The sequence below is a fragment of the Notolabrus celidotus genome, chromosome 23 (assembly GCF_009762535.1).
Source record: "Notolabrus celidotus isolate fNotCel1 chromosome 23, fNotCel1.pri, whole genome shotgun sequence".
NCBI classification, from domain to species: Eukaryota; Metazoa; Chordata; class Actinopteri; order Labriformes; family Labridae; genus Notolabrus; species Notolabrus celidotus.
Genome location: NC_048294.1, coordinates 19,987,710 through 20,012,493, shown reverse-complemented (window position 1 = coordinate 20,012,493; position 24,784 = coordinate 19,987,710). Strand labels below are relative to the sequence as shown.

Genomic DNA, 24,784 nt, shown 5'->3' with positions numbered 1-24,784 from the left:
TTGGCTGAAACCCAGAAACTGTAACATCTAGTAGAGGTCATGTCCTTAATTTTCTTGCTTCTTCTTTTCATCACACTGGTCAACATCAGAAATAAAACAAATAAGATAAACTCCGTTCATCTAAAACTTGTTCATTGCTTTGCAGAGAGTTGCATGAAACAACCTTTGACAACCTCATCCTGCGTCTTGTGGTGGATAAGAAACTCAAATTCAGCCAGAAAAATGAGCAACTTTCTTTATTTGCTTGCAGTTTAAACATAATGTCGAACATGTTGATTCACAGACTGTAGGTACTCAAGTAGTTATCGTACACAGAGAGGGTGAGTTTGATGCCAGTGTGCTTTTGAAATGTAAAAAAACAACCTGATTGTGAGCATTTATCTGCACGTCACACAGGCAACTTCATTCAGCCGGGTTTTATTTGAGATGTGGCCCTTTTTGGCAGTGTAGGGACGACTGGAGTTCAGACACAGAGGCTTTTAAGACACAATGCATTATGGGAATCGAACTCTTGGGTAAAAATAATCGACGGACCTTCAAAAATGAACAATGAAGAAAGAAACTCAGGTAAGGTGCAGCCATGAGAAACAGAGATTTCAATGATCTCTATTGAAACATCTGCGCAGTAGGATTAAGCTGAAGGATATAGTAGCATTCGCAGTTGCTAATATTGCTATGCTAAGCAACCACTATTATTGCAAAGTACTGACACACTTTGGGAACAGTATTGGCACCAAGCTAAGAAGATCACAGAAGAGTTTTTCAAGCTAGACAGCTAACACAAGCACGACTACAGGTAGCTGTTGCAGTGGCTAACTTTCTATGCCCAGCTTGTTGAGTGTTAGCATGTTAGCTGTTGTTTGGAGGCAGGAGCGTACACAAATGTTAGAAAATCTTGCACATGCTCCTTGTGGGTATCTTCCATAGAAAAATCATGTCCATGTAATATAGTTTTACAGTTCAGCAGGTTACTTTCTGCTCTGAGTGCTCACAGTAGTGTCACATCTGCAAAGGAGAATATCACCAGTACAAACGTACCTTTTGAGTCAGTTACAAATTCTTAAAGTAGCGTTAGCATCGGCTGATTTTTAATGCACTCAAGAGTGACTCACATGGTAAAGCATTGGCACATTAGATGCTCTCTGCAGGGCAGGAATATTCCGCACAGAAAAAAGAAAACGTCACAGTGGTTTTTGTGTGATTCACCATATGGCGCCATTGGCATTACCACTTCTACTTGATAAGACCTGCTGTGAGTGTGGTTGGCAATGACTAAGGTACTAACATCATGAAGCTTTGGCACATTAGATTCTGTTAGGAGGGCAGTGCTTGCAACAAGAAAATAAAATAAGTGTTTGACCCCTGAAATAGCACAACAAATAAAATAAACTAAAATCCAACTAGCATTTCCAGCTGCGTATTTTCTACAATAACCTTGCTACCAACAGTGTTCAGGCATCAGCTCATGTTTTGGGGGCAATGCATCTTAATGTTGTGAGAAAATGTTGGAGGTGTGTCTTGTTGACTCAACCTTTCCAAAACTGGATGACAAAAAAAGCGAACAAACCTCATGAGGAGTTTTTTTCTGTACCGAAAAAAAAAAAAAGCTGTTGCTTGCTCACCTTAAAGAGAAAAGTAATAACTGGATTTCTTAAAGGTAATAGCTATAGTTTAGTTATAGTTATAGTTTTAATTATTGGCACGAGGGATGTTGTTTTAATGTCAGTACTTTGCACAACATTTTTCTAGCTAATCTACTACTTTAAACTGGAAACAAAGTATGATCAGGGAGTCTGTACGGGGGAGAAAAGTCAGGATGATGCTAAGGGCCCTTAAAAGTATATGAACATTTGCAGCAGTGAAGTGGTGGCACCCATGAGTATGGTTGAGAAATAAATAAAGATGGCAGATTCATTTTTGCACACTGTCTAACTTGCAAGTGTTGCATTTATCATTTATTAGTTCTTTCATGCGGATGTCATGTGATGTTGTTGACTGGTTGAAGCCTTGCCTCTTTAAGACAGCGTGCCTTAGCTCTTTTCCCAATGAAGCTCAGGACTAAAAATGTTGACATTAAAGGTATGTTTGCAGTTTGACAGTGTGCAGAAGTCTGTGGGACTTATTATTTGCTCTAACATCTCTCTAAAGAGACATGCGAACTGTTGTTCTGTCTTCAGTGTAATCACAATGTAACCAACAAACTGCCTAGTGGAGTTTGTAGTTCTCTTGTGGGGAGTGAAGATGAGGAAGCAGAGTCCGTTCTTGTAGAGTAAAACCTTGAGCACATGATGGGTGTTAAAAAACTGCATTTAAAGATACAGTGTTTGTTGAATTATCATAGATTTGAAGGGAACTCAGACTCCAGAGATGATGGAAAGTAAAAAAAAGGAATAAAATGGGAATCAGATGATTTTGATTATCATACCAGGAACACTGTTAGAGAGACCTGCACAGGGGAATACTGTGTGAACTAGAGACTGTATACAAACATGGACGGTGTCCCCAAAAGTGAAGCCAAACTGCTGTATGGTTGCAGAATAGGTCATAAAACCCGCATCCTCCATGTGAACAGATGGGACATGGGTCAAACTCTAAAATCCAAACACAGGTGGAATAAAAGTTCCTCAAACATGTTTCTGTCATTATAGTTAGTTCTTATCATGCTGATTTATGTCACAGTGGAGAGGGAATGGGGGGATCTGACGGCGTGATTGACAGCAGTGTTGACCAATGAGGCTCCTGCAGAGCTGTGTGCTCTGGATTATCAGAGTAGAGGAGGAACGGTGAGAGGAAACGTAACAAACAAGAAAACACACGACAACGTGTTATCGTGAAGTTGAATGCATGTTATGGTTTGCAGAAGGGGTGGGATGTTAATACTGTGACTCTGGATCCAGTGCCAATTGCAGAGGGATCTTGGCTTCACTTTTGTTTAACGGGAGGAGGTTGAGATGCATTGTCCATCTTTATATACAGTCAATAACGTGAACTTATAAAGAGTGAAAGAGTAATGCAGAAGAACACTCAGGAATACCATTCAACCCCTTCAGGAAATCTGCACATGGTCATGTAATTCCTTTTTTGTGTCATTCGGCTCAAATTTCAAAGATATATTTTAAATTGGAATTATATTTTGTGCCTTTTTACAGACGGCCTAACTATACATGAACCCTACTGCACATGTGTCATATTTAAGCCCTTACACCACAGTGAAAATATGGAAGCAACACTGCAAAAATAAATTAAAATTATTCACTTTTTCCAGTGTCTTTACATCTTTATATCCTTTAGGTGACGATTAAAATAGTGTTGATCGAGAGGGTTATTTTCCCCACACTGCCTAAACACAGACGCTTTTCACAACCATTTACCTAAAGAATAAAAAGCAGTGTGTTAGTGATTGGCTCTGAAAAAATGTCCTCAAAGTTCACAGTGTTCAATGACTTCACAAGCCTCGGTTAACCATCTGCAGTCTCAGTGAAGTCTCATAAAAAATCTGCTTCCTGCAGCCAGCGGTTAGCGTTTCTTTAACATATTGCTTCATGCAACTTCGTAAAAACTTTCTTTATATGTTTGGCACAGTTTCAACATACAGATAGATATACAAGCAGTGCATTATGGGACATAGACATTCAACACAGCCACACACAAAAAGATTATGTAGAAATCTGAGAGAATAAGTGTCTGATGAAGGAGTAAATAAGTACTAAAGTGATGTTTCACATCAGGATTACTGCTTTGCTTTTACTCGTATTTAATAGATATTTCTTTTTCTCAAAAAAAAAACACACACACACTCCTCTGAAACACCTGAAAAGAACGTCCTCATGCACACACACACAAACAGCTCTTCTTCTGAGAACGAGCAGACTCTTGTTTAAAAGAAAACTGACTTTTCTTCATCTTGGCACATTTTGAGATTAAGAAGGAAGCACTTTAATCTAGTCGTGGTTGTAAATGTCCGACATGAAGCGTGATCATCTTGGGTAAGCTTAATGGAGGCTGCTATTGCTGATGTCTGAGCTTGGATGGGGCTGGTTTGGATAGTTTTCCACTCCCGTCATGGTGCTGATACAAGATGGAAGGTTTTACATCCATAGCAGCGTGGCACTTTCTCTGCTCCTCTGAGCCAGCCAGAGGCTAAAACTGGGAGGTTTCAGTAAACGAGATCGCATCCGTCTTGTCGACGGTGAAACCTCCGTTGACATAGGATTTCTTCTCACATTCTTCGTCGTCCAAAGTGGCCTCCAGAGCGAAGGGGTTAGCGACGTCCACGTCTGATGTCAGATCCATCCGCTCCAGTTCTCTCTTGGACAGTTTCTGGACGATTCCGGCTCCATAAGCGTCGCCAAGCACATTTATCATCGTACGGAAACGGTCTCTGAAACACACCAATCAAAGTCAATCTACAGCATTTCTCTTAGTTTAAATTCATATGTTCTAGTTCTCAGAGTGTAAACAAACTTACAGCAGCCAATCCACAGCCACGATCAGAGTGACATCACTTGCAGGTAATCCAACAGCTGTTAAGACTATTACCATGGTGACAAGCCCAGCGTTGGGGACTCCTGCTGCTCCGATACTAGCGACTGTTGCTGTTATACTGGAACAGAAAGACACAACATGTCATGAATCCTCAGAGACACAGCTTTTTGTCAGGAACAAAAACCTTCCTTTCTTCATAGAGCCTCAGAGCTCAGGGATCAGAGTGGATTGATGGGCTGGTAAAGTCTACTATGTGATACAATGTGATATTGTACGGTATGGTACAGTATGATTTGATATGGTACGGTACAGTACTATATTAAATGATAAGGTACGATACACTACGTTACAAAACAAAGAGAAATTATACTATACTGTACGGTACAAGACATTATGATACAATAAGAAACAATTGGATATGATGTCGCCAAAGGCTCAGAATTTTCATGATAAACCTTGATGACTTCATCAGGCCATCTGGCTTAGTGTTTGGTGGTCAAAGGTAACGTCATGATAATTTTTTAATTCCAACCACAACATTTTATAAACCCAAAACAAGTTCTGTCCTCTTTGGCACCACCTATGGCGATATGCAGGTATTACAAGTATTTAAAGTGAGACCCAAACACAGCCTTGGTGACAGTTTGGACTGAATGTTGAATTTATTACTCTTTTTTTGATTTTCATTTGTTTTTGAAGTTTTGTCACATGATGTTATTGATCTTTTCTTGTTTCAGAGATGGTAATCGGTAACTTGGAACCCACTTGAAGTCCCTAAATATCAGCTGTGATTCCCTAAAAGGCAGAGCAGGTGTTTCCTGGTCGTACTGATCCTGGTTAGCTGTAATCCTGTGTGATTTCTGTGTTCTTTGCTTTTATTGTTTACCTTCCTGGTTCTGACTTCTACCTTTACCTGATTTTTGGATTAGAGATTGTTGGACTTAATCCTTTTCTTGTGTTTCGTGTCAAACGATTGTCTTCCTGTCTGTTTTGAGCCAGTAATGTTACACAGAGTTAACTGGTATCAATGTGTTATCTATTTAAGTCTGACTGACTCATTAAATGACATTGTCGTAAAAATAAATGAAGATTGTTGACCTCATTCTTGACTGCCTGTTATGCTTGTTTATACTTGCGCGGTGTGTTTAGTTGGTATGATTGGAATCAGAAGTTTCACGTCCTGACCTAGTTGTATTTTATTGTATCCTGATATTTTTTTATAGAATTATATTAGTTATCTGTGCTCCTGGGTAACTGTACCTTATGGTTACAATCTGGCCTACGTCCAGAGCGTAGTCGTTCAGCTGGGCGATGAAGATGGCGGCCACCGCCTCGTAGAGCGCTGTGCCGTCCATGTTAATGGTGGCACCCACTGGGAGGACGAAGCGGGTGATCCGCTTGTCGATGCGGTTGTTCTCTTCAGCACATCTGAAGGTGACGGGCAGGGTGGCCGAGCTGGAAGACAAGACGGGGGTTGGATTTTATGACCTGATGTTTGTCACAAAGATGTTATTCCTAAACCTGAACAGTCTCTTTCATACGCAGCTTTAAGGCGTTTGTAAGAGGCCTGTTTGTACTGACCTGGAGGAGATCATGAGCGCTGTCACCAGAGCCTGAGCCATCCCCAGTGTGAACGTGAACGGGTTCTTCCTCACGATGATGAAGTAGATGAGAGGAAGACAGATGGTGGCGTGGATAGCAAGACTGGGGAGCAAAATAGTCTTCATTAAAGGACAATTTACTTAAATTAAATCACAGAATTGAGGGGAAAACATGCACTTTCACATCTTCTAAAACATCACCAACCAAACCCTAGTTACAAAATCAGTCATTTTACGCTGTAGAACTTGGGAGTTGTTGTTCTACCCAAGCCTCAACTGGTTTGTCAGTTTGTCTAACTTTGGTGTTTAAAATTCTTATAATGGATCCAACACAATAAATGTGTAACATAAAATAACTACCTAAACTTCTGAGGCAGCAGGAGCTGTAAATCACTGTTTTTGTCAGTGGAGTCTGGTGGCATTCGGCATTGATCAGGGGCACATGTTTGGGTCAGTTGGTAGAGCAGGTGTCCCATGTATGGAGGCCATAGTGTATGTAGCATTAACTTTATTTTTAGACAATTAGAAATTTAAAAAGAGCACAGTTTCCCAAATATGTCTTTACTTTAACTTTAAAAAGAGTTTAACTTCTTAAAGTCCCAGTGATGAGTTTTCATGTTGTGTTGATTCTGGCGCCCCCTCAGGAAGAAGCTGGTAGTGTTTTTCTGGACTGTATTTCCAATGAGCACCATCACCCTCTGTGGTAAAGATGCATCTCAGACATCTTTCATCAGGATGCAAAGTGATGAGGTCGTGTGTTTATTTGCAGCTATGTCCTTGAAGTAATGTAACAACGACTACACTTTGTAACCTCTGCTTTATCACCATTCGTTAGCTCACAATAGGTAAGTAGACGTACAGCCGCGGTGTCATGATGTGAGCTCCTAATAAATGTCTGAATAACGTAAATACACACTGGCATGTACATTAATTCCTGTTCATAGAAATTTAGTTCTTTTAGCTAGCAAAGCCCTGGTTGTAGAGTTTCCCCGTCTGAAACTTTAAGAGAAAGCGTACGTCTGTTTGAGAATCCTGCTCCAGTATCAGACATGAGGGCAAAACATGATGTTAGAAGATAACTGTCTAAAGAAGAAAAACTCCTCTTGACAAAAATCGAGGCAACAGTCAAAAACTCCTCACTGTGCCTTTAAGAAGTTTTGCATACTTTCGTGTCAGAGTGATTTTTTAGATTAATACGATGCACTGACTGACTGCTTGTAGAGTTAGATTGAAAATAACTCTACTTTTTGAGTGTTTTTTGGTCCATAATTGAAATTTTGATGAAAGATGTAGAGCGGGACTTCTACGTTTCTCAGCCCGTACCACATTAAACTCTTAATTACATCCTCTGTGATTCACAGTCATAAAGAAATAATGAATACAACGAGTTTATTGGCCCTGATGCTGCACCCTGAACGTTACAGTGTTCAAAGTGTGCTCCTGTCATCACGGGGACAGTCAGAACCTCGTACTAACCCTGTGACCTGCCTAGATGGGATTTACTGTACACTCTTTATTGGTGTCACTGAGATTTAGAGGCACGAGCACTGCTTTCATTACTGCAACTGCAGGTTGAGCAGTTTTAAATGTCCTTGGCCCTTATCAGTGTCCTCACAGAGCGAAGATTTTACTGTATCACTGGGGGGAGAATCGGCCTAAATGTCAGCCATAAATCCTGGAGTCTGGAACAGGAGGATACAGAGTAATGGGACAGCTTACCCACTCAGCACCGTCACCATATAAAGACCCATCTTCCTGAAGATCTCCCAGTCCTCCACCTCGATGATCTTAGCAGCAATTAGAAAGAGGATCCCCACAGGCATGTAGCTGAAAATCAAACACAGTTTGGGTCAGTGTGGGTAGAAGATAGAAAACATGGCTCATGATTCTGGCTCGGTGGCTGAAGATGATGTGCCACAAAATATAAAGAAAAATGTTGTTTCCCAGTTGTGCCTCAAGTTTTGAAGGAGGGAATCCAAAGAGTCACATTTGTTTGAGACTTAAGCGCAACATGAGTCCCAGTTTGAATCTGGAGTTGACTCCAGTTCATCCAGAAAATATTCCCGCAACAATATTAACAATAACAACTCATTAGTTTGACATTTGAAGAAAATTTCCCAACAAAAAACTAAACTAGTCATCTTTATATAACAAATTGTCCTCTTCACCTTATAGAACTCGCAGCCCAGATCTACCTGGAAAAATCCTGGACCTGGACCTGGATTGAACCTTGAGATAAAATTTTGATAACTTTTGTTTCTTTGCCTTGAGAGTCTTGAAGCCACTCTGCCAGCATCATATTCATTGCTTTTGATATTTTGAGTCAAATTTAACTGTATTACTTGGGTTCATCCAGACTTGGTTCAGTCTAAGTTAAAAGTTTTAGGCCCATCAGGAGAGCAAGTAGTCCATGCCTAATGTTATGTTCACACCATGGCACAAATAAAATCTTTTGCCTGATTTATTCGTCCGTATTTGCACCCCAGAATGTTTTGTGTTTACTTGCTAAATTCATACTGATAACTCGCTCCATTTGCATACACGCAGGTACGCACGGACTAGAGATGGGACATGATTTTCAAATATTCAAATATTCGTTCACTTAGTAAAAATGGAAGAGTTACTAAGTAAGTACAATTTTTCATCGTTTTCACCGGTGCCTGGTTGTAATATGGTATTCCGGCACAACGGTGGCTAAAGAGCGTCTTAAAGCTGTTTGCTAACCGCGTTAAGTAACACAAGAAGAAGAATGCTCTCACACCAGTTCACATGTATTTCCAGAGACTGAGCATGGCTGTAAAATGTAAACACACACACACCACGCCGTGTCACAGAAACACCGACATAAAGATTGAGACAGACGCTGTCAGTGCCCGCTACTAGCAGCACCTCATCCTGCTGCTGGTTAGTGCTACTGCCACACAAACGGGCCATTAACGGAACAGGTCTGTGTGTGTGTGTGTGTGTGAAGGGAGATTCTTCAAAATTATCGCCGAATAGATGCCAATGATTATTGAATAGTATTTTGGCTTGAAATACCCATCCCTACCACAGACGAGAGGCCGGTTATGCAAAAGGGGGCAGTGCTTGCTACCTAGAACTACAGACAGCTGGAATCCAATCACAGACAAAGGTTTTCCCAATTTACCAGATAATCTGACCTCTTCACTCACTTTCCTCCAAGTCAGCTCTATTAATAATAATAGCAAGGCTATTAACTTTTCCTCCATTTGCCAGATGAATGAACCTCCGGTGGCAGGATCTACGTGCTGATAGGCCTTTGTGACACAAATGATTCGCTAAAGATCAGAATTTTTCCAATTTCGTGAATAAGGGAACGAAGCCAGTAGAGTGTGAATTTGCGCCATTAGTACATACAACCCACCCAATTCACATCATTTGTGTCGCCTGACAAGAACTCACATCTACTCACACTTTTACATTGACTTTACATTTAATGAACTGGCAGGGCTGAATTTATTCATGTTTGGTGAGAACACAACATAACAGTATGAACATCACATCATAACCCTGTGGAGTTGGATTGGTGTCTCTGCCTGTAGCTCTGTCTTTAATACATACCACATAATGATCTGCACCAGTTTCATGGTGGCTTCGTTCAGGGCATCGAAGAACTCCAGCAGGATTCGTCCCTTCTCGCCCATCTTCCCGATGACGAGTCCGAAAGCAACACAGAACACGATAAGCCCCAACACGTTGATCCCATCTGAGTACGACCCGACGATTTTATACTCCTTGGTTATATTCTGCCAAGAGAGGAAACAAGGAGACTCATTCAGCTGATGGACAACAGCTCAGGAAGCTGCTCTCGCAACCACATCGTCCCACTGTGAGGAGCCATTGATGAGCTTTTCTACAGGATCACAGACTGCTGCCCCACGGTCACTTATGACTCATTATCCTCTGATGTTTCAGATCAGACAGTGCAGAAACATGAAACGTAAAGTGCAGCAGGTGGAGGAAACAAGGAGATCTCTGTTTTCGTGTGAAGTTCAAAACCCTGACAAGGTAATGGATGATCCTGACCCAAGTACGTGGATACAGATAGAAACATCTCTTTCTAAACCTCATGAATAAGATCCCATCTAAGCTTTAAATCATGATTATCTTCACTTGATTTAAGTTCCTTACTTCTAGCAGCCTGTGCAACATGTGCAGGGTTAGGATGATGTTCTATGTTCGGTAGATTACGTGTGTTTTGTTTTGCTCTCAACATGGAAACATTTTGGGTTCAGAGAAAGAGGCGTGAGTTGTCCTGATGAAAGTACAGTTTGTTGACTCTTCTTGCTTCATTACCTGTCCTCAAAGCCTCGTAAAACAGCAATTCAGAGGCCAGAGGGGAACCTACAACATCATACACTGAAACACTGAGACACTGTCCAAGCTGTTTGATGAGTTCACCTACCTCTACCACAGAGGCGATAGTCGTCGTGAGAGGGGGGATTGTACTGTTGGTGGTGTTGTTGGACGGAACTTTCGGAGGCTCCAGCTCTTTGCGCTTGGTCTTGTACTGGAGTTAAATTCATCACACAGAGTTAGATTCACATGGTGTTAGATGGTCAGATGGAGATTTTAATATCACTGCAAACAGGAATGAACGATGGACGTGCAAAGTCTCTTACCTGCTGGAAACAAGCCTGCACAAGATTTTCTGGAAACATGTTTCTGTTGACGAGAAAAGACGAGACAGACAAATTAAAGACTCAGAAACGAAAACAACTCATTACGCAAGTGACATAATACTTTCCAAATAAATTGATTATGTCAATCAAAAGCTACAGGGATTGGATTTCTTGCCACATACTGTATGTTCTTTGATCTCAAAAATAAGTGCACATTCTGCTCCAGACAAAGTATGGTCATGCACAAGCACTGGATTTCTGACAGCCAAATCAAATTTCCATATTAAGTGACATTTCTAGATGATGAACGTGACGACAGGCCGGCATCATCATATGACACCAAAGTTAGCCTGTCAGCATGAAGGAGATTCCTCTTGTGCTGTTTCTGATCGTGCTTTCTTTCAGATGGATTCACTGAATCAACACTTGGAAAGAGATGAGCTCTAGAGACAAAGAGGATTCAAAATGCCTGAAACGCTCAACTTAAAGCAAGAAGGCAGATTTTAAAAGCCATGTCAGAGATGGACCGGTGTTTCAGTTTAAAAAGCGACCCTGTTAACTGGAGACTTTCAGACGGATGCATCCCTCACAAACGCCTTTAGATGATCATTAAATATCTGATGAGGATATTTGGACATTTGAATAAAAACTAAACTAGGATGCATTCCTGAGGACTCCTTCTGTTTTTCAACAGCTGTTGTAAACTCCACAAACACTGACACGTTCAGCTGAAGGTCTCCAGTTTACAAGGTCACTCTTCAGACTGTAACACCAGGAGCTGACAGAGATGCATTCACACTGTCAAGCTCAGAGAAGACCAATGTTCATATGTTTTAAGAAAGTTGGATTATCCTCTTATCGTCCAAAATAAACCCCAGCCTAAGAGCCTGTTTCTTTCTTGAGTCCATGTCTTTAATATCAAATTATCCGTGTGGTTCGGCACAGAAACTGCTCGGTTAACTTTAGGACCACGTACATTACATCAACGGTTAAAATATTAACTGAACATTTACTTTTCATATCACATGGCACTCAAGTCTTCGTCTCTTTTGTGGATGTTCCACTTTGACCCACCTGATGTCCCTGAATGCTGCCAGGATAAAATACTGTAACAGTCTTTTTGCTGCATCACCTGATTTTCCACTGGATGGCTGGAGCAGTTATATCGCTGGTTTTGTCTGAATGGGTGTACATTTATCTGGGTTATAGAGGTATTTTAGAGAATTGCTTTGTGTAGGGATAAGTAGGATCAGTGTTTGGGAACTGCCTGTTAAGCTGTTTTAAAACTAGTTGGTTTGAAACATAGAGGCAGAGTATTCGCATACAAATCTTTCTTTAGTTGCTGTGCAAAAAGCTTGAGTTGCAACACTGCAGAATTTATTCTTAAAGTTTTACACCTTTATTTGGAGAGGATGGGACAGGGGAAAGAGCAGGGAGCCAGAGAGAGACATGATGACACACGGGAAAGGGGCTGCAGGCTACAGACTTCTATGTGATTGACAATAACTGTTTCGTGGCCACAAATGTTTTTCTTAAATGTGACTGATCGGGGGCTCAGGAGGAGTTTTCGGTTAAAATATTGAAAACAAAACCAAACAATGCTTTTTTTGTTTTTCCGATAATAATTAATTTTTTAAAGAAGAAAACATATCTTGTTTTTCAGATTTGATTTTAAAGATAATAATTAAAGAATGGACTGTACACGAACTGCAAAGCATTGATAACAAATGCTTTGCAGTCTGATAATCAATAATCAGGTTTGTCAACTCTAAAGGTGAGACCTTGGGTTGCGCTCTCTTTTAATACAACGTCTAAAAGATTTTAAGCCTCATAGTTATGAAGAAAGAAAAGACTTCTCTGAGCAGACATACATCTATACGCAATACTAGCGCAGTTATCCCGTGATGTTTTTTGCTCATTATCTCAGCTGAAGTTCACATGATTATTTACATTACGGTGATACAACTGATTTAAAAGACAAATGAGGGGAGATCTTGAGAAAACAACCCAAATTTACTCGTCCTCATGGGGAAAAGGAATAATAAATATATGGGTATACTTCTTCTTAAGCCTTCCATATTGTAGTGATCCTACATCTGCAGCTGGTTTCTTCAAAAAGATTCAAAAGAAGTTGTACCTGAGGATCATTTATTTGGTACCTGCTCTAAGCGTATGCCCCTTATTCCACCCAGTCCAGTTTATGATGAAAAAATTTGCAAGAAGTGGAATAAATCCACCCCTCATCTTTTTAACATTTAAAATGAAAGTCAGCCAATCACTAGACAAAGAAGTGTTTGAGGGAAAAGCCATACGAGTCAGAAGATCCGACTACCAGCGGCTCTTAATTCACCTGACGAGGTCGAGGAGTGTGTCCACTGTCGTGACGTTTGGCGTTGTGCCGGCTCTGTCGATGTGCTCAGCAGTCTGAGACACGCCGGGTTTGATGGTCATCACCAAAATGATACCTGAAAAAGACGACAAGGCTTAGACTGATGCACCTGCACAACTGAAAATAACAAGACTAACTCTGTTATTGATGAGAGCTGGAAGTGATAACTACAAGGTGAGAGGGAAAGAGAGGAGCAGTTCACTCACCGAGAATCACAGCGATGATGGTTGTGGAGAAGTAATAGATAACAGCTCTTAGCCCTATTTTTCCCGATACTTCAGAGTCCAGAGCTGCTACACCTGAGGGCAGACATAACATTAGTGCAGGCAGACCACAAAGTCAAGCTCGGCCTACAGAACATCAGCTTCTCTGAACGCCATCCCCAGCTCCTTCTTTCTGCTGTGTCTGATTTAGTAGTGTCATACGCATTGTCACTGATGCTCGCTCTATTCTGTAAGCTGGGGGTATTTGCTGCTGCTCTCCCTGCCTTGGCTACTCATGTATGCACATGAACAAGAGGGGAGGTGTGCTCTCCCCACCTCAGGAGCTCCCAGAACACATCCACACCACCAAATTTAAATTATTGCATGCAGATAATTCATTATTTTGACAAGAGAGGTCCTGGCTGAAATATAAATGTAAACAATCCAGTTCAGAAAATGAACCCAGACCAAGTATGCCTCTAACACGTTAAGTTCACCAGTCTCAGATCTAGTCTCACTGCAGACCTTTAAATACGTGCAGTGCGTCAAGTCCACCCTTAATCAGAAGTTACGTTCAAGTCAGTCTTACTTTGCAACCTAAGCATCGCTTGTCCAGCAGGGAAAATTCTAATTTTAGTGATATAGTGACTCACAGGCATTTTTCTTAAACTTACAATACTGGATGGAATGAGTAAAATCCTCACAGTGACTGCCAAGTGATAAATATGAAGCACTGAATTTGGACCTAGCCTCCAAAAAGGCTTTTTAATGCACCTTAAGCTAGAAGTAAGCTGCAAAGCTGAGTTTTATTGTCATTTTGGTGCATTCCGGGAGTTTAAATGCCATAAATATCCCTTCCTGGTTGTAAACATTGTGGTTAGTAAGCTGTTTCTCAAAGTCTTAAATTTACTTGTAAAATACTGGAAATATTGGTAGTCTCCAATATAATGACAGCTAGCATTGACTAACAACAGCTTGAACAAGCAACAACACAATCCCCTTTCCAGGAAAACAGGGCCCCGTGCTTTCTATGTGCAACCACAGCAGGCATCTCTGTTTAATAGATAGCTGTGTGGCACGCTGAGCAGTGGGTACCCAGGTGGGGAAAAACTCCAGGTGGGAAACATTCATCATGAGGAACCGATGCAAGGAGAGGTATCATGGACAAACAAAGGAATACAATGCTCAGACATTATCTACAGTCATCACAGTTATGTCTCTAAGAGATCCTCCTGGGGCTGCTGAAAAGTCTTCTCTGACGGCTGTAAGACTTAACTACTTCTACAGAAGGCCTAATTAAATCCACCAGGGATCGCTGACACTCTGCCATTGATGTGGTGAGGGGATTAGAGTCAAAGAGGAAGTCATTGAGCTCCTAAATAGCATTCTTCAACAGTCACCTGCAGTATCAGCTGTCCTACCTGACACTAGTGTAATCTATGAATGAATGACTCAACCTAATGGATGCTTGTCTACCTTACTCACTCAGATAGCTTCTAATTAGAGATTTCTGAAACAGACCTAGTTATGAGTTAGACAGGAAGACAGTGCTTGCTAAAGGTGCTAAAGGGTACCTCAAAACAGAATCCAAAGATTACTTCCTTAAGAGCACCAGAGCTAACTTTCAAGCAGACATTAAAAAGTACCTTAAAACAACCACTTAAAGTACCCTAGAACGAAATAAGTATAGTCAAAAAGTCAAATCAATAAGATATTAAAGGGTACATAAAGACAGGATATGAAAGGTACCTCAAAACAGTTATTGAGGATACGTCAAAATCAACAATAAAGGGAAACGAAAAATGCTAATGGGTATCCTGGAACCAATGCCTCAAAGTGTACTTTATCAAAAAACTGAAGGGTCCCTTGAGACAGCTCTGAATTTATACCAATAAGGAGTTACCAAAGATACCCTGAAGTAAAAAAAATCTAATGTAATCCGAAATCGTTTTAAAAAGGTTTCCTGAAACCTAAATTGGAGGGTACCCAGAAAGATACTTAAAATGTGACTATAATAAAAAACTAAGGGGTACTTAAAGACAGAAATAAAAGGTACATCAAAACCCTTCCTAAGGACACCCTAAAAAAATACAAAAGGATATCAGAATCTATTGCTAATGGATAATTGTTTAAGGTACCAAGAGACAGAATACTGAAGCAATCTTAAACCAGTTACTTCATGGGTACCTTGAAAGATATTTTAATGTATACCATCAGAAGACACAAAAGTGGTGTTTCTAGTCTGGACAAAAAGGGTACCTGGAACCAGTCACTAACAATACCTCAAACAAACACTTAAGGTTATCTGAAATAACTTCTAATGGGAACCCTGTCGCCACAGGGAAGGGTACCCTGAAATAAACATGAAAATGTACCAACAAGGAGACACAAGGGAAACAAGACATTAAATGTGTACCTCAAAACATGTATTTAGATAACAGCAAAACAGACACATATGGGTACCTTGAAACATCGGCTTAACACCTGATGACATAAGAGGTTACCATGAGACATGATATAAAAAGTAACTTAAAACAGCAGCAAGGGATACTTGAAACAGACACATAATGTTACAATGAAATAAGCACCCAAGGGAATTGTCTCACAGCTGTAGAGGAATGCTTAAAACCCCTAAGGGTACCTCAAAACATGCATCAAAACAGTAACTACGGATACCTAACAATCAAACACTCATAGTTCCTTGAAAAACTCTAAAAGGGAATATCTAAACAGACACAAAAAAAAATTCAAACACTTCAGGGTACCTTGCTACGGAATAAAAATAGTACTTCAAAACAGCAGCTTAAGATACATTCCAACGGTGCAATCGAGTTCATTGAAATAACCACTTAAGGGTATTGTATGTCAGTTGTGAGAGAAAACTTCCAACACCTTAGGGTACCTCAAAACATGCATACAAACAGTTACTTAGGATACCTTATAATCAAACACTTAGTTCCTTGAAAAACTCTAGAAAGGGCATCTCCAAATAGCCACTAAAGAACACTTAAAATATTGAATGGTGCCTTGAGACATGATGAGAAATTGTTGCTAAGAATACCTCAAAAGGAACACCACAAGGTACCTGATAGAACTGCTAATGGTTATCTTCTAATAGCCGCAAAAGATCACTGGCAATGAGAAAGGTACTTCAAGATATTTACCAAGGGTATATCAAACAGTGGCTAAGGATTACTTGAAACAGACACACAATAGCAACCTGGAATCGCAGTCAAAGGGTGTCCTAATACAGCCTCAGCTTCTTAAAATATGTATATATATATATAAAATATGAGTACCTCCAAATACCTAGCTTGTTCATCTGTAGAATACTTTTAGGATACTTTGACAAAATCATCAGAGCTGTTGTATCCCGACATGTTATGCTGACGTTACCTGTTATCATGCTTGAAATGATGAGAGGGAGGATGACGAGCTTCAGCATCCTCATCAGGATCTCTCCCGGGAATCCAAAATACTGTTTGTGGAGATTTGAGAAGGAGGCATACTCTCGGACCACGACGCCCAGACTGATCCCTGAAACACCGGAGAGAGACGGAGTCAGAACACACGGGGGAAGTAAAACCAACTCTTACATACACACATGGATGATACCTGTGTTACCTCATGATACAAGACAGTCAAATGATGTTATATCATTTAAATGAACCAAGATATCATTCTGCAGAACAGTCAGAGTAATGCCCAGGTCAGGGGAATTTCATCTGTAGAGAATTAATGAAGCCCAGCACACACTGGTTCATATCTCACAGCTATAAAACACACATGTATTCCACTCAGTGATTTGATGCTCTGCACACATTCATCTGTGTTATCAAGCACAGCAGACCTCCACGGAGATGATTGTAAAAATCTGTGATGACAAAGCGGAAGGTATGCAAACAAAGGATGATGCATAGAAGCATGCTGGGTTAACTCAAAGGTACTCATGACTATCTCCAAATCATTTTCAGATCACACATTTCCATGAACATACTGTCCAGTGGAAAACCATGCAAGTTCAAAGTTTGTTTGATTTATTTAGTTCATCTTGAAATAATTAAGGATTAGGTGTTCCGGCATGAGTGGAGACAATTCTCTTTGCTGCAAAATGCATCATGAAAAACAAAACACACAGCAACAGAAAAACAATGATCTTAAATAATGTGATGAACTGTCGTAAATTAACCCCGTAAACACTTCTCTTTTAGATCATCCAGCTAGAAAACCTTTAACAGCAATGCAATGTGCACTTTAATGCAGCAGTGAAATGATTCTAAGCATGCATGGTAAATGATTAATTGCACTTCTAGTGCTCGTATACCCCAGCTATTTTTTTTTTTGCTAGGTCTAAAATATAGGACTTCTACATTATGTATAGTAATTTTAAAGTGTGGAATAAGATCTGCCTGCCTTAGATCTGGAGATTTGAGGCCACTGAAATCATAATATGGAGAAAGAAAGATGTCTCACTCATTAGTTATTTATAAATTAGAGTTCATTCATGAATTTGAGTTGAGGTTAAAATATTTTTACAACATTTATACAGTTAATTATTTACATAAAAGTCTACAAAAGTTATTTGTACAATCTCAATATCAAAATGATTTTTAAAGCATCTTGTAGTTGCTGCACGTTTACCTTGAGCTCTGTCATCCTAGCCTGTGATTGGTTAGTTTGATGTCATGTGATTGAGTAACGTAAAGTGTTCCTGAGAAAGCAGTCCATCTCCATCCTGCTGGTTCTTTTTAACAGAGTAATCCAACCACCTCACATTGAGCCTTCACGTTACAGCTGCTTCTATGTTAAATGTAAATATTGTTGTGCTTGATTCTGACTTTTTAACCCTTCAGCACCAGCTCATGATTGTCACATCAGCGGCATGCTTTGCAAACTTCTGCTAACTATGCATCTAATCTGCCTCTCTTTCTCTAATTTTAAAATATGTTCTGAAAATATCCAGTTAACAATCGCTGCATTGTCTCTAGATGGAGTACTTTGATGCAGCCGGTCTAAACTCCTGTTCTGCTGCAGGTCTTGAACCTGCTGTTCATCCTGTTGCATGGGCTTGCACCAGTTGCATGATTTGAGTCTGACTGCTCGTTCACAGAGTATTTATCTGATCTGTGTTCTCACCTCAGCTCACGTAGAAATTGTACTCAAAGGTCAGCAGGTAAAGTCTGGGTAATAACTCGCAGCTCACCTAGAATATTTCAGGGTTTTGTGTACGTAAAAAAAACTGCTTCTGCATGTTCTCTTTCAGTCAACATCTAGGATTATGTAATAAAGACTCCCTCTATGACTTTACAGCGTCACCAGACAGTAGGCCGCTTCCTCCCAGCCGGCCGATGATGTTTGGTAACTCAACCTTGAACAGAGCCGAGTTAAAAACAAAGACAGTGAGCTGGAAGAAATGTGGACCTCAGGGAGCTGTTACCAAACGTCCAATGACCGAGAGAGAGCATCGAAGGAGAGCAGATTTTATGGTGGTTGTACAAATATTTATTTTTCTGCAGGTGTCGTGCAGAGGTTAAATAAAACAGCCATAAAGTCTCCAACCCAGAGATAAAGATAAATGTGTTAGCTCCTCTGAGGTTTTAATTGTGGAATAATTTTGGGCCCCTCAGGGATGTGGGGCTGAGGTCTGTTTTGGAAACCTGCAGATGCACGCTAATGCTTTTCTTTCTGTCTTTGTTTTGTCGTCTCCTGATTTAACATGAAGCCAGGACATCAACCTGCAAATGACGGATTCCTTCTGACACTTCATCAGTGATTGGAGGATAAGAGAAAGAGACCAGGTAAGTCGTAATTAGCCTAGCTTAGCACGAAGATGGGAGAAACAGCTTGCCTGACTGAAAATATACCAACAAATACTTATAAGCTAACTTTTTTAAACTGTCTCTTCTTCTTTAATCTTAACTAAACCTGCTCTGTTCTGCACCCCTGGGGTCTTTGCTGCTGCTCTCCCTGCCTTGTCTTTCATGAATGCACTTGAAAGAGAGGGGAGGTGTGCTCTCATTTGACTCCCGTTTCAGGCTTTGGCATTCCACGTAGGCAGGTGGAAGGGCAGGAAGCTCCCAGAACACAACCATACCACCAAATATAACGTATTATATGCAGATATTTCATTCTTTTAAGAGAGGTGTCCTGACTGCAGTAAGTTTGAATTGTTAAGCTTTTTAAGTGTAGCTGATTATTTAAAGAAGCCAGGCTAGCTGTTTTCCCCTGGCTCCCCCTAGCTGTCTCTCTGTCCCAGTTTCCCGCTCTATACAAAGTCTTATCCTATCAACAAAGGCATTAAAGGCCCCAAAAAATCATCTTCAAAACAAACTAATTTATCAGTCCAACATTTTCTGACCACCCATTTCTGCGTTAGCATAAAGTAGGGACCTCTTGTGGCCGTAGTAGTAATTAAAAACACAGTCTTGGTACTCAGTAGACTGAAATATTTGTCCTAAGGCTGTATAAATTGATGGGCAGCATGACATGACAAAATGGAGCCAAAGTTTTTAACTCCCCCCGACTGACTGGCGGCAGTATAGGTCATAAACTCTGCCTCTTACATGTAAACAGATGGGACATGGGTCAAACTCTGAAATCCGAACACAGGTCAAATAAATGTTTACAAACATGGACATGGTTTATGTCGTTATAGTTAGGTCTTATCATGCTGATTTATTTCACAGTGTTTATGATTCTGACTAGTTTAGCTTGAATAAGTAATGGTATAAAAAGAGGTATAAAGCATGAAAGAGGGGAGTGGCTAATTTAATTAAATTTTTAGATCAAACTGAATTTTGCCTTTTCTCTCAGAATTCAAAGGCAGAATTCTATTCCATCATCAATGCCACGATTGACAGCTGTGTTGACCAATGAGGCTCCTGCAGCGCTGGAGCGAAGAGAGGAAGAGTCATTGAACTTTCCATAACCATGAGTGTCTGCTTCAAACCCACACAAGAATCTGTGAGGCTGTGGACTGGACCCACCTGAGGACTGGACCCACCTGAGGTCACAAGCACAATACAATATACCTGTTGCAAAGGTATTTTGGCTTCACTTTTTGTATAAGAGGAGAGAGTGTGTCGTCCATGAAACGTCAGCTTTAAATTCTCAAGTCATTTGGAAAATGTAGGTGACTTAATTACTTATGATCTTTAACTTGAATCCAGATGGTATGAGTTCATTAACACATGGGTTTGGTGCCTAAACCTAACCATACTGCAACTATTTCAAGGGCCACCAGTAGAGGTGCATATAGAGTGTTGTATAGCAACAAAAACACCTGACACAGACATGACACAGACACCAATCCCATTGGCTGTCACCCAGAGAGAAAGCTAGTTAGCATATTGCCTAAATGTTGGATTTTTCCTTTAATTCCAGCTCTAAGGAATGCACATGAATGCTTCCTGATCTGTCCTTTTGAACCTGAAGGACACAGCTTAAGGTAACCTGTCTAAAAATATAAGCTAGAACTGTGTCTGATGAGCCCTTGTGAAGCCCTTATGTCTGAAGCACCTGCTGATAGCTGCTACTTTACATCCTCTGTGCTGAGACTCCTCTCAGAGCAAAATCAGCTGTCCCTTCAGTCTGGTCACGTTTGACTGAGACACTTCCAGACACACAGGGCGAGAGGACACAGGCTATCACACTCTGCACACACAGCCCATGTTCATCTATGACATTAAACGCATGTTTGCTTCAACATTCATCTCGCAGCTGCAGTTTAGTCCAGCAGAGGGATGCAGATGCAGAGGAGGATGATTTATTCCTCAGTGACAGCAGCTGAGAGCAGCACTGAATTGTCAAATACAGGAGGAGGGATGCAGAAATAAACAGCAGAGAGGATGAGTAAAAAATGGCATCAGGGGAAAAGAAAGCACCTCATTCTCTCAGCATACATCAGCATGCATTCAGGAGGGTCCACATACCAAGCAGCACGGATATAATTGTGGCGATCAGCAGCCAGTTCCTCCTCAGCAAGCCTTTGAAATTCATGCCTCGTCGCTCTTTGTTCCCCATCATGTCCATGGTGTTGCTCTTCCTCCAAAAAAAGGAGACACAACAGTGGCCCCCGCAGAGACACAAAGGAGTCCCGCAGCGGTCAGAGTGTCAGAAGCAGACGACGCAGAGGAAGAGGAGGAGGAAGAGGAGGATGGAGGAGCCGTGGTGCTTCAGCAGAGGATGCAGCCGGCAGACGCTGCTGATGGCAGGAGATGTGTGTGTGTGTGTGTGTGTGTGTGTGTGAGGGAGAATGTGTGTGTGTGTGTGTCTGTGTGAGGAAGGGAGGGAGAGAGCGAGGGTGACAGTCTCCTTCTCCCTCCTCCTCCTCCTCCACCCTTCCCCCTCTCTAACAAGGTGTCACTGACATTTCCTCATTCTCTATCAGTGACTCTGCTCTGTGCTGGAGGAATTTAAAGCCTCAGCAAAATTAAAGGATGATTGCAACATTTTTATGATCCAGCACCGAGCAGCCTGAAGTCTAAAACTCTGTAAAGTCAAAGATTTCAATGTCTAGATTTCAAGACCAAATCTCAACAGTCTCCTCTACCTGGAAGCCTTTAGGAGTTTTTTTTAATTTAAAGATATATGCTGCAAGTAAAAACCAAAGCAAGCCATGTTTTACAGCCAGTCACACCTTTTTATAGACTTGTGTCAGCTTGTGTCGTCCTCAAGCAGAAACCTCTGGTGTCGAAACTTGGAACCAATATGGAAGTGCAAAAAAAATGCAGTTCTGCAAGTGTCCACTAGAGGCTGGCTCCAAAAACCAAGCGGCATCAAACTATGAAGCCCATGTGGAAGTGTCATAAACTGCACTTCATAGAGAATCCGCTTGAGACTGGCTGCAGAAACACCGGAAACCACATAGACACCAATTCATAGAAGACGATCTTTGCAGCCATAATAAACATGTTTACAGCCTGGTTCAAAAAATGGCAGGCTTGACTCTATGGAACCATTTTCTCTATCAGCACACACTGTATGAGGGGTGAATTTTTTTTCTAATGCAACGGTTCAGAAGAAATGAAGATTATGAGTTTTTGCCCTAATAAGGCCATGACTGACTTGACTTCTGGTCGGGAACACATAGCTGTTGGCTTGGAGCTCAAACTCTGCCTCTTTACAGAGGCACGTTTGCGCGCGCATAAACCAGTGCAGGACAAAAGAACTAGTAAAGGAAAAAAGAACAATAAAAGTTAGCCATCGGAGTAAAAAAAGAGCAAAAAGAGTGTGTGCTTGCATAAACCAACACATGAAAAAAGAGAACAATTAAAGTGCGCCCGCTTGCGCGCGTATAAACCAACAGAGGAAAAAAGAACAACAAAAGTGCGCTGGCTTGCGCGCATAAACCAGTAGAGGAAAAGGGAATACTGGCAGAGTAGCATCATGCTAACAGAGTTAACACCGGACACGAACACCACATCGGAAGGATTAAACCTGCTGTGGACGGACAGGATACAGGAGAGCAAGACTGAACACACTGGTGAAGAAGGCCAGCTCAGTCCTGGACTCTGTGGAGGTGGTGGCTGACAGGAGGATTATGGCCAATCTGTCATTTTTGATGAACATTTCTTTTTTTTCTGTTGCTCTTTCACACCAGTGTTCTAAACATAAATATTAAACCACATTATTTGACCTTTCTGAAGAAGCAGCCTTCCTGTTTTTTTTTTCTGTGTTTACTGACTCAACTTTTCATAAAGTGACTTTATGAACAGAGTTTTCCTCAAGTGATCATTCTTTCTTCCATGACTCTTCCACTGCAGCCCTGATGCCTTCAGGTACCTCCTCAGAAATGTGTGATGTGTCTCTGCTGCCGCTTGCTGGATTGCCCTGGTACTGGTACAAGTTCTTCTGTTTTTTTAACAGTTGCAGTGCGATGAATGTGCAGAATATCTTTGCAGCTGCTCAACTTGAGAACACTTTAAGACACAATTGTTCTTCTTTGTGTTGTTTTTTGGTTTATTTACAAATGTGACAAACAGATTCTTCAGGTCCAAGAATTATCCCAACAGTTATATTGAGCTGAAATTCAATTTTTTCACTTGTGCTATTTTTTTTAGTTATAGGTGTTAACCATGAGATAGTGCCTCCTGTAGCTCCGTGCATCTTGGCCACTGAGAGCTCCATAACAGCTACGTATATCAACATACGTATTAGCATTACTTTTGCTGCTGTTAGGCCAGCGAATAATGTCGATTTTTGAGAAATAGATATTTTAAGCACAGAGAATTCATTCAGGAGCAATGACAACAGTGACAACAGCAACAGTGGGGGTGCAGGGCGCAAGTTATTTTCTTGGGCAAATAAGATATTAACTTGTTCCCACAAATAGTTATGTTGTGCACAAAACATACTATCTTGTGCAATCTAGTTCATATCTTGTGCTCACAAGTTTTTTTTAACTTTTGTTTTCCAGTTAAAGCTGCTGTTGGTTACAATGGTGTAAAAGCCGTTACAATTTTTCACTGCTGGGTTTGGAGATAAGGTCATAATGCCCATCGGTACTCATCGGTAAGTGAAGTCATTTGAGACTATTGCGAAATCTCTGCGTTTTCCAATGCCTTCGTATCAAGCAATGTTATTATTCCCCTCGTTCCCGTTATGACGGACCAATCAGAGCTAATCTCCAATCCTCTGTCCTGATTGGTTAAGGGGCAGCCCCTACTACATCCTCAGATTGGTTATGAGTCCGGCACCATTGTGACTGCACACACCTGTCTGTGCTGGGGGGCTAAGAGGAAATCTGGTTGGGAGGGATAGTGTTGACATTCAAAGTCCCTCTCTCTGAACAGATGTTTACTATGTGACTACCAACAGCAGCTTTAATATCCTGTGTGCACAAGATTACATTTTCATTTTGTTAGAGCTACAGTATGTTGGCTCTATTCATGCATAATCAAAAATCTTCTCTCTGATCAGGAATGATCAATCTCTATGCTGATGATGCATTTGTTGCTCATAAAAACAAGTTGTCTGATTTATAACCAGCTAAAGAACTCCTCACACACGTACCAGGGTACCCCTACTGGACGTTTTAATATTCTTAGGAGCGCTTTTATTTTGAAGGCTGTAACCGGAAGCTGTAATCGTAATCCGTGTCGTGCAGCTTGACTGTGTCATGTCACTGTGATCCGGTCCTCAGAGGGAGCTCGATCCAGCAGCTCTGCCTGTCGGTGTGGACAGAGAGGGAGTCAGATGTGTTAACCGTGTATCAGCCGGTGAACAGGCCGCTCAGCATCCATCAGAGCGGGACTGCTGCCCGCCCCGGAGCCCGCTGAGGACAACCACAGACCGGCTACCCTTCTGTCTCCCCTCCCCCCTGATTCTACCTGTTTAGAGCTTCGTTCTGCTGAGATGGGTGAGTAACAGCAGCTAGCTCACAGGGCTAACTAGCTAAGAGGAAGAAGTGTTGTGCATTCATTTTAAACACATTACATGTCAGATTTTATAACAGAGAGCGCC

The 24,784-nt window shown here is 41.1% G+C and overlaps 2 protein-coding genes and 1 long non-coding RNA gene across 4 annotated transcripts in view; 2 read left to right on the top strand and 1 right to left on the bottom strand.

The window, feature by feature from the left end:
* The first annotated feature begins 238 nt into the window (after nucleotides 1-238).
* On the top strand, nucleotides 239-5,587 carry LOC117806984. The gene is made up of 2 exons (XR_004629846.1): nucleotides 239-567; nucleotides 5,223-5,587. It is a non-coding gene; the product is annotated as an uncharacterized LOC117806984 (long non-coding RNA).
* On the bottom strand, nucleotides 1,072-21,684 carry slc1a1 (solute carrier family 1 member 1). Its single transcript, XM_034675998.1, has 12 exons — nucleotides 21,253-21,684; nucleotides 16,718-16,858; nucleotides 13,325-13,417; nucleotides 13,080-13,194; nucleotides 10,730-10,772; nucleotides 10,513-10,617; nucleotides 9,669-9,853; nucleotides 7,806-7,913; nucleotides 6,067-6,189; nucleotides 5,746-5,940; nucleotides 4,469-4,603; nucleotides 1,072-4,381 (listed from the first exon to the last, which is right to left on the bottom strand). The coding sequence occupies exons 1-12, from the start codon at nucleotides 21,350-21,352 to the stop codon at nucleotides 4,141-4,143; spliced, it is 1,584 nt and encodes a 527-aa protein (XP_034531889.1). The 5' UTR covers nucleotides 21,353-21,684; the 3' UTR covers nucleotides 1,072-4,140.
* Nucleotides 21,685-24,413: 2,729 nt separating this feature from the next.
* The window catches only part of rap1gds1 (RAP1, GTP-GDP dissociation stimulator 1), a 34,492-nt gene continuing 34,121 nt past the window's right edge, over nucleotides 24,414-24,784 (top strand). For both annotated transcript variants that reach the window (XM_034676429.1, XM_034676428.1), the window contains exon 1: nucleotides 24,414-24,680. In XM_034676429.1, the coding sequence (XP_034532320.1) occupies nucleotides 24,677-24,680 (4 nt within the window). In that variant the 5' untranslated portion in view covers nucleotides 24,414-24,676. The remainder of the gene's footprint in view (nucleotides 24,681-24,784) is intronic.

Coding starts and splice junctions, on each gene's coding strand:
- slc1a1 (XM_034675998.1), bottom strand. CDS start 21,352: ATGGACATGATGGGGAACAAAGAGCGACGAGGCATGAATTTCAAAGGC. Junction 13,418..16,717: donor CATTTCAAGCATGATAACAG/GTAACGTCAGCA, acceptor GTCTGCCCTCAG/GTGTAGCAGCTCTGGACTCT. Junction 5,941..6,066: donor GCGCTCATGATCTCCTCCAG/GTCAGTACAAAC, acceptor CTTGTCTTCCAG/CTCGGCCACCCTGCCCGTCA.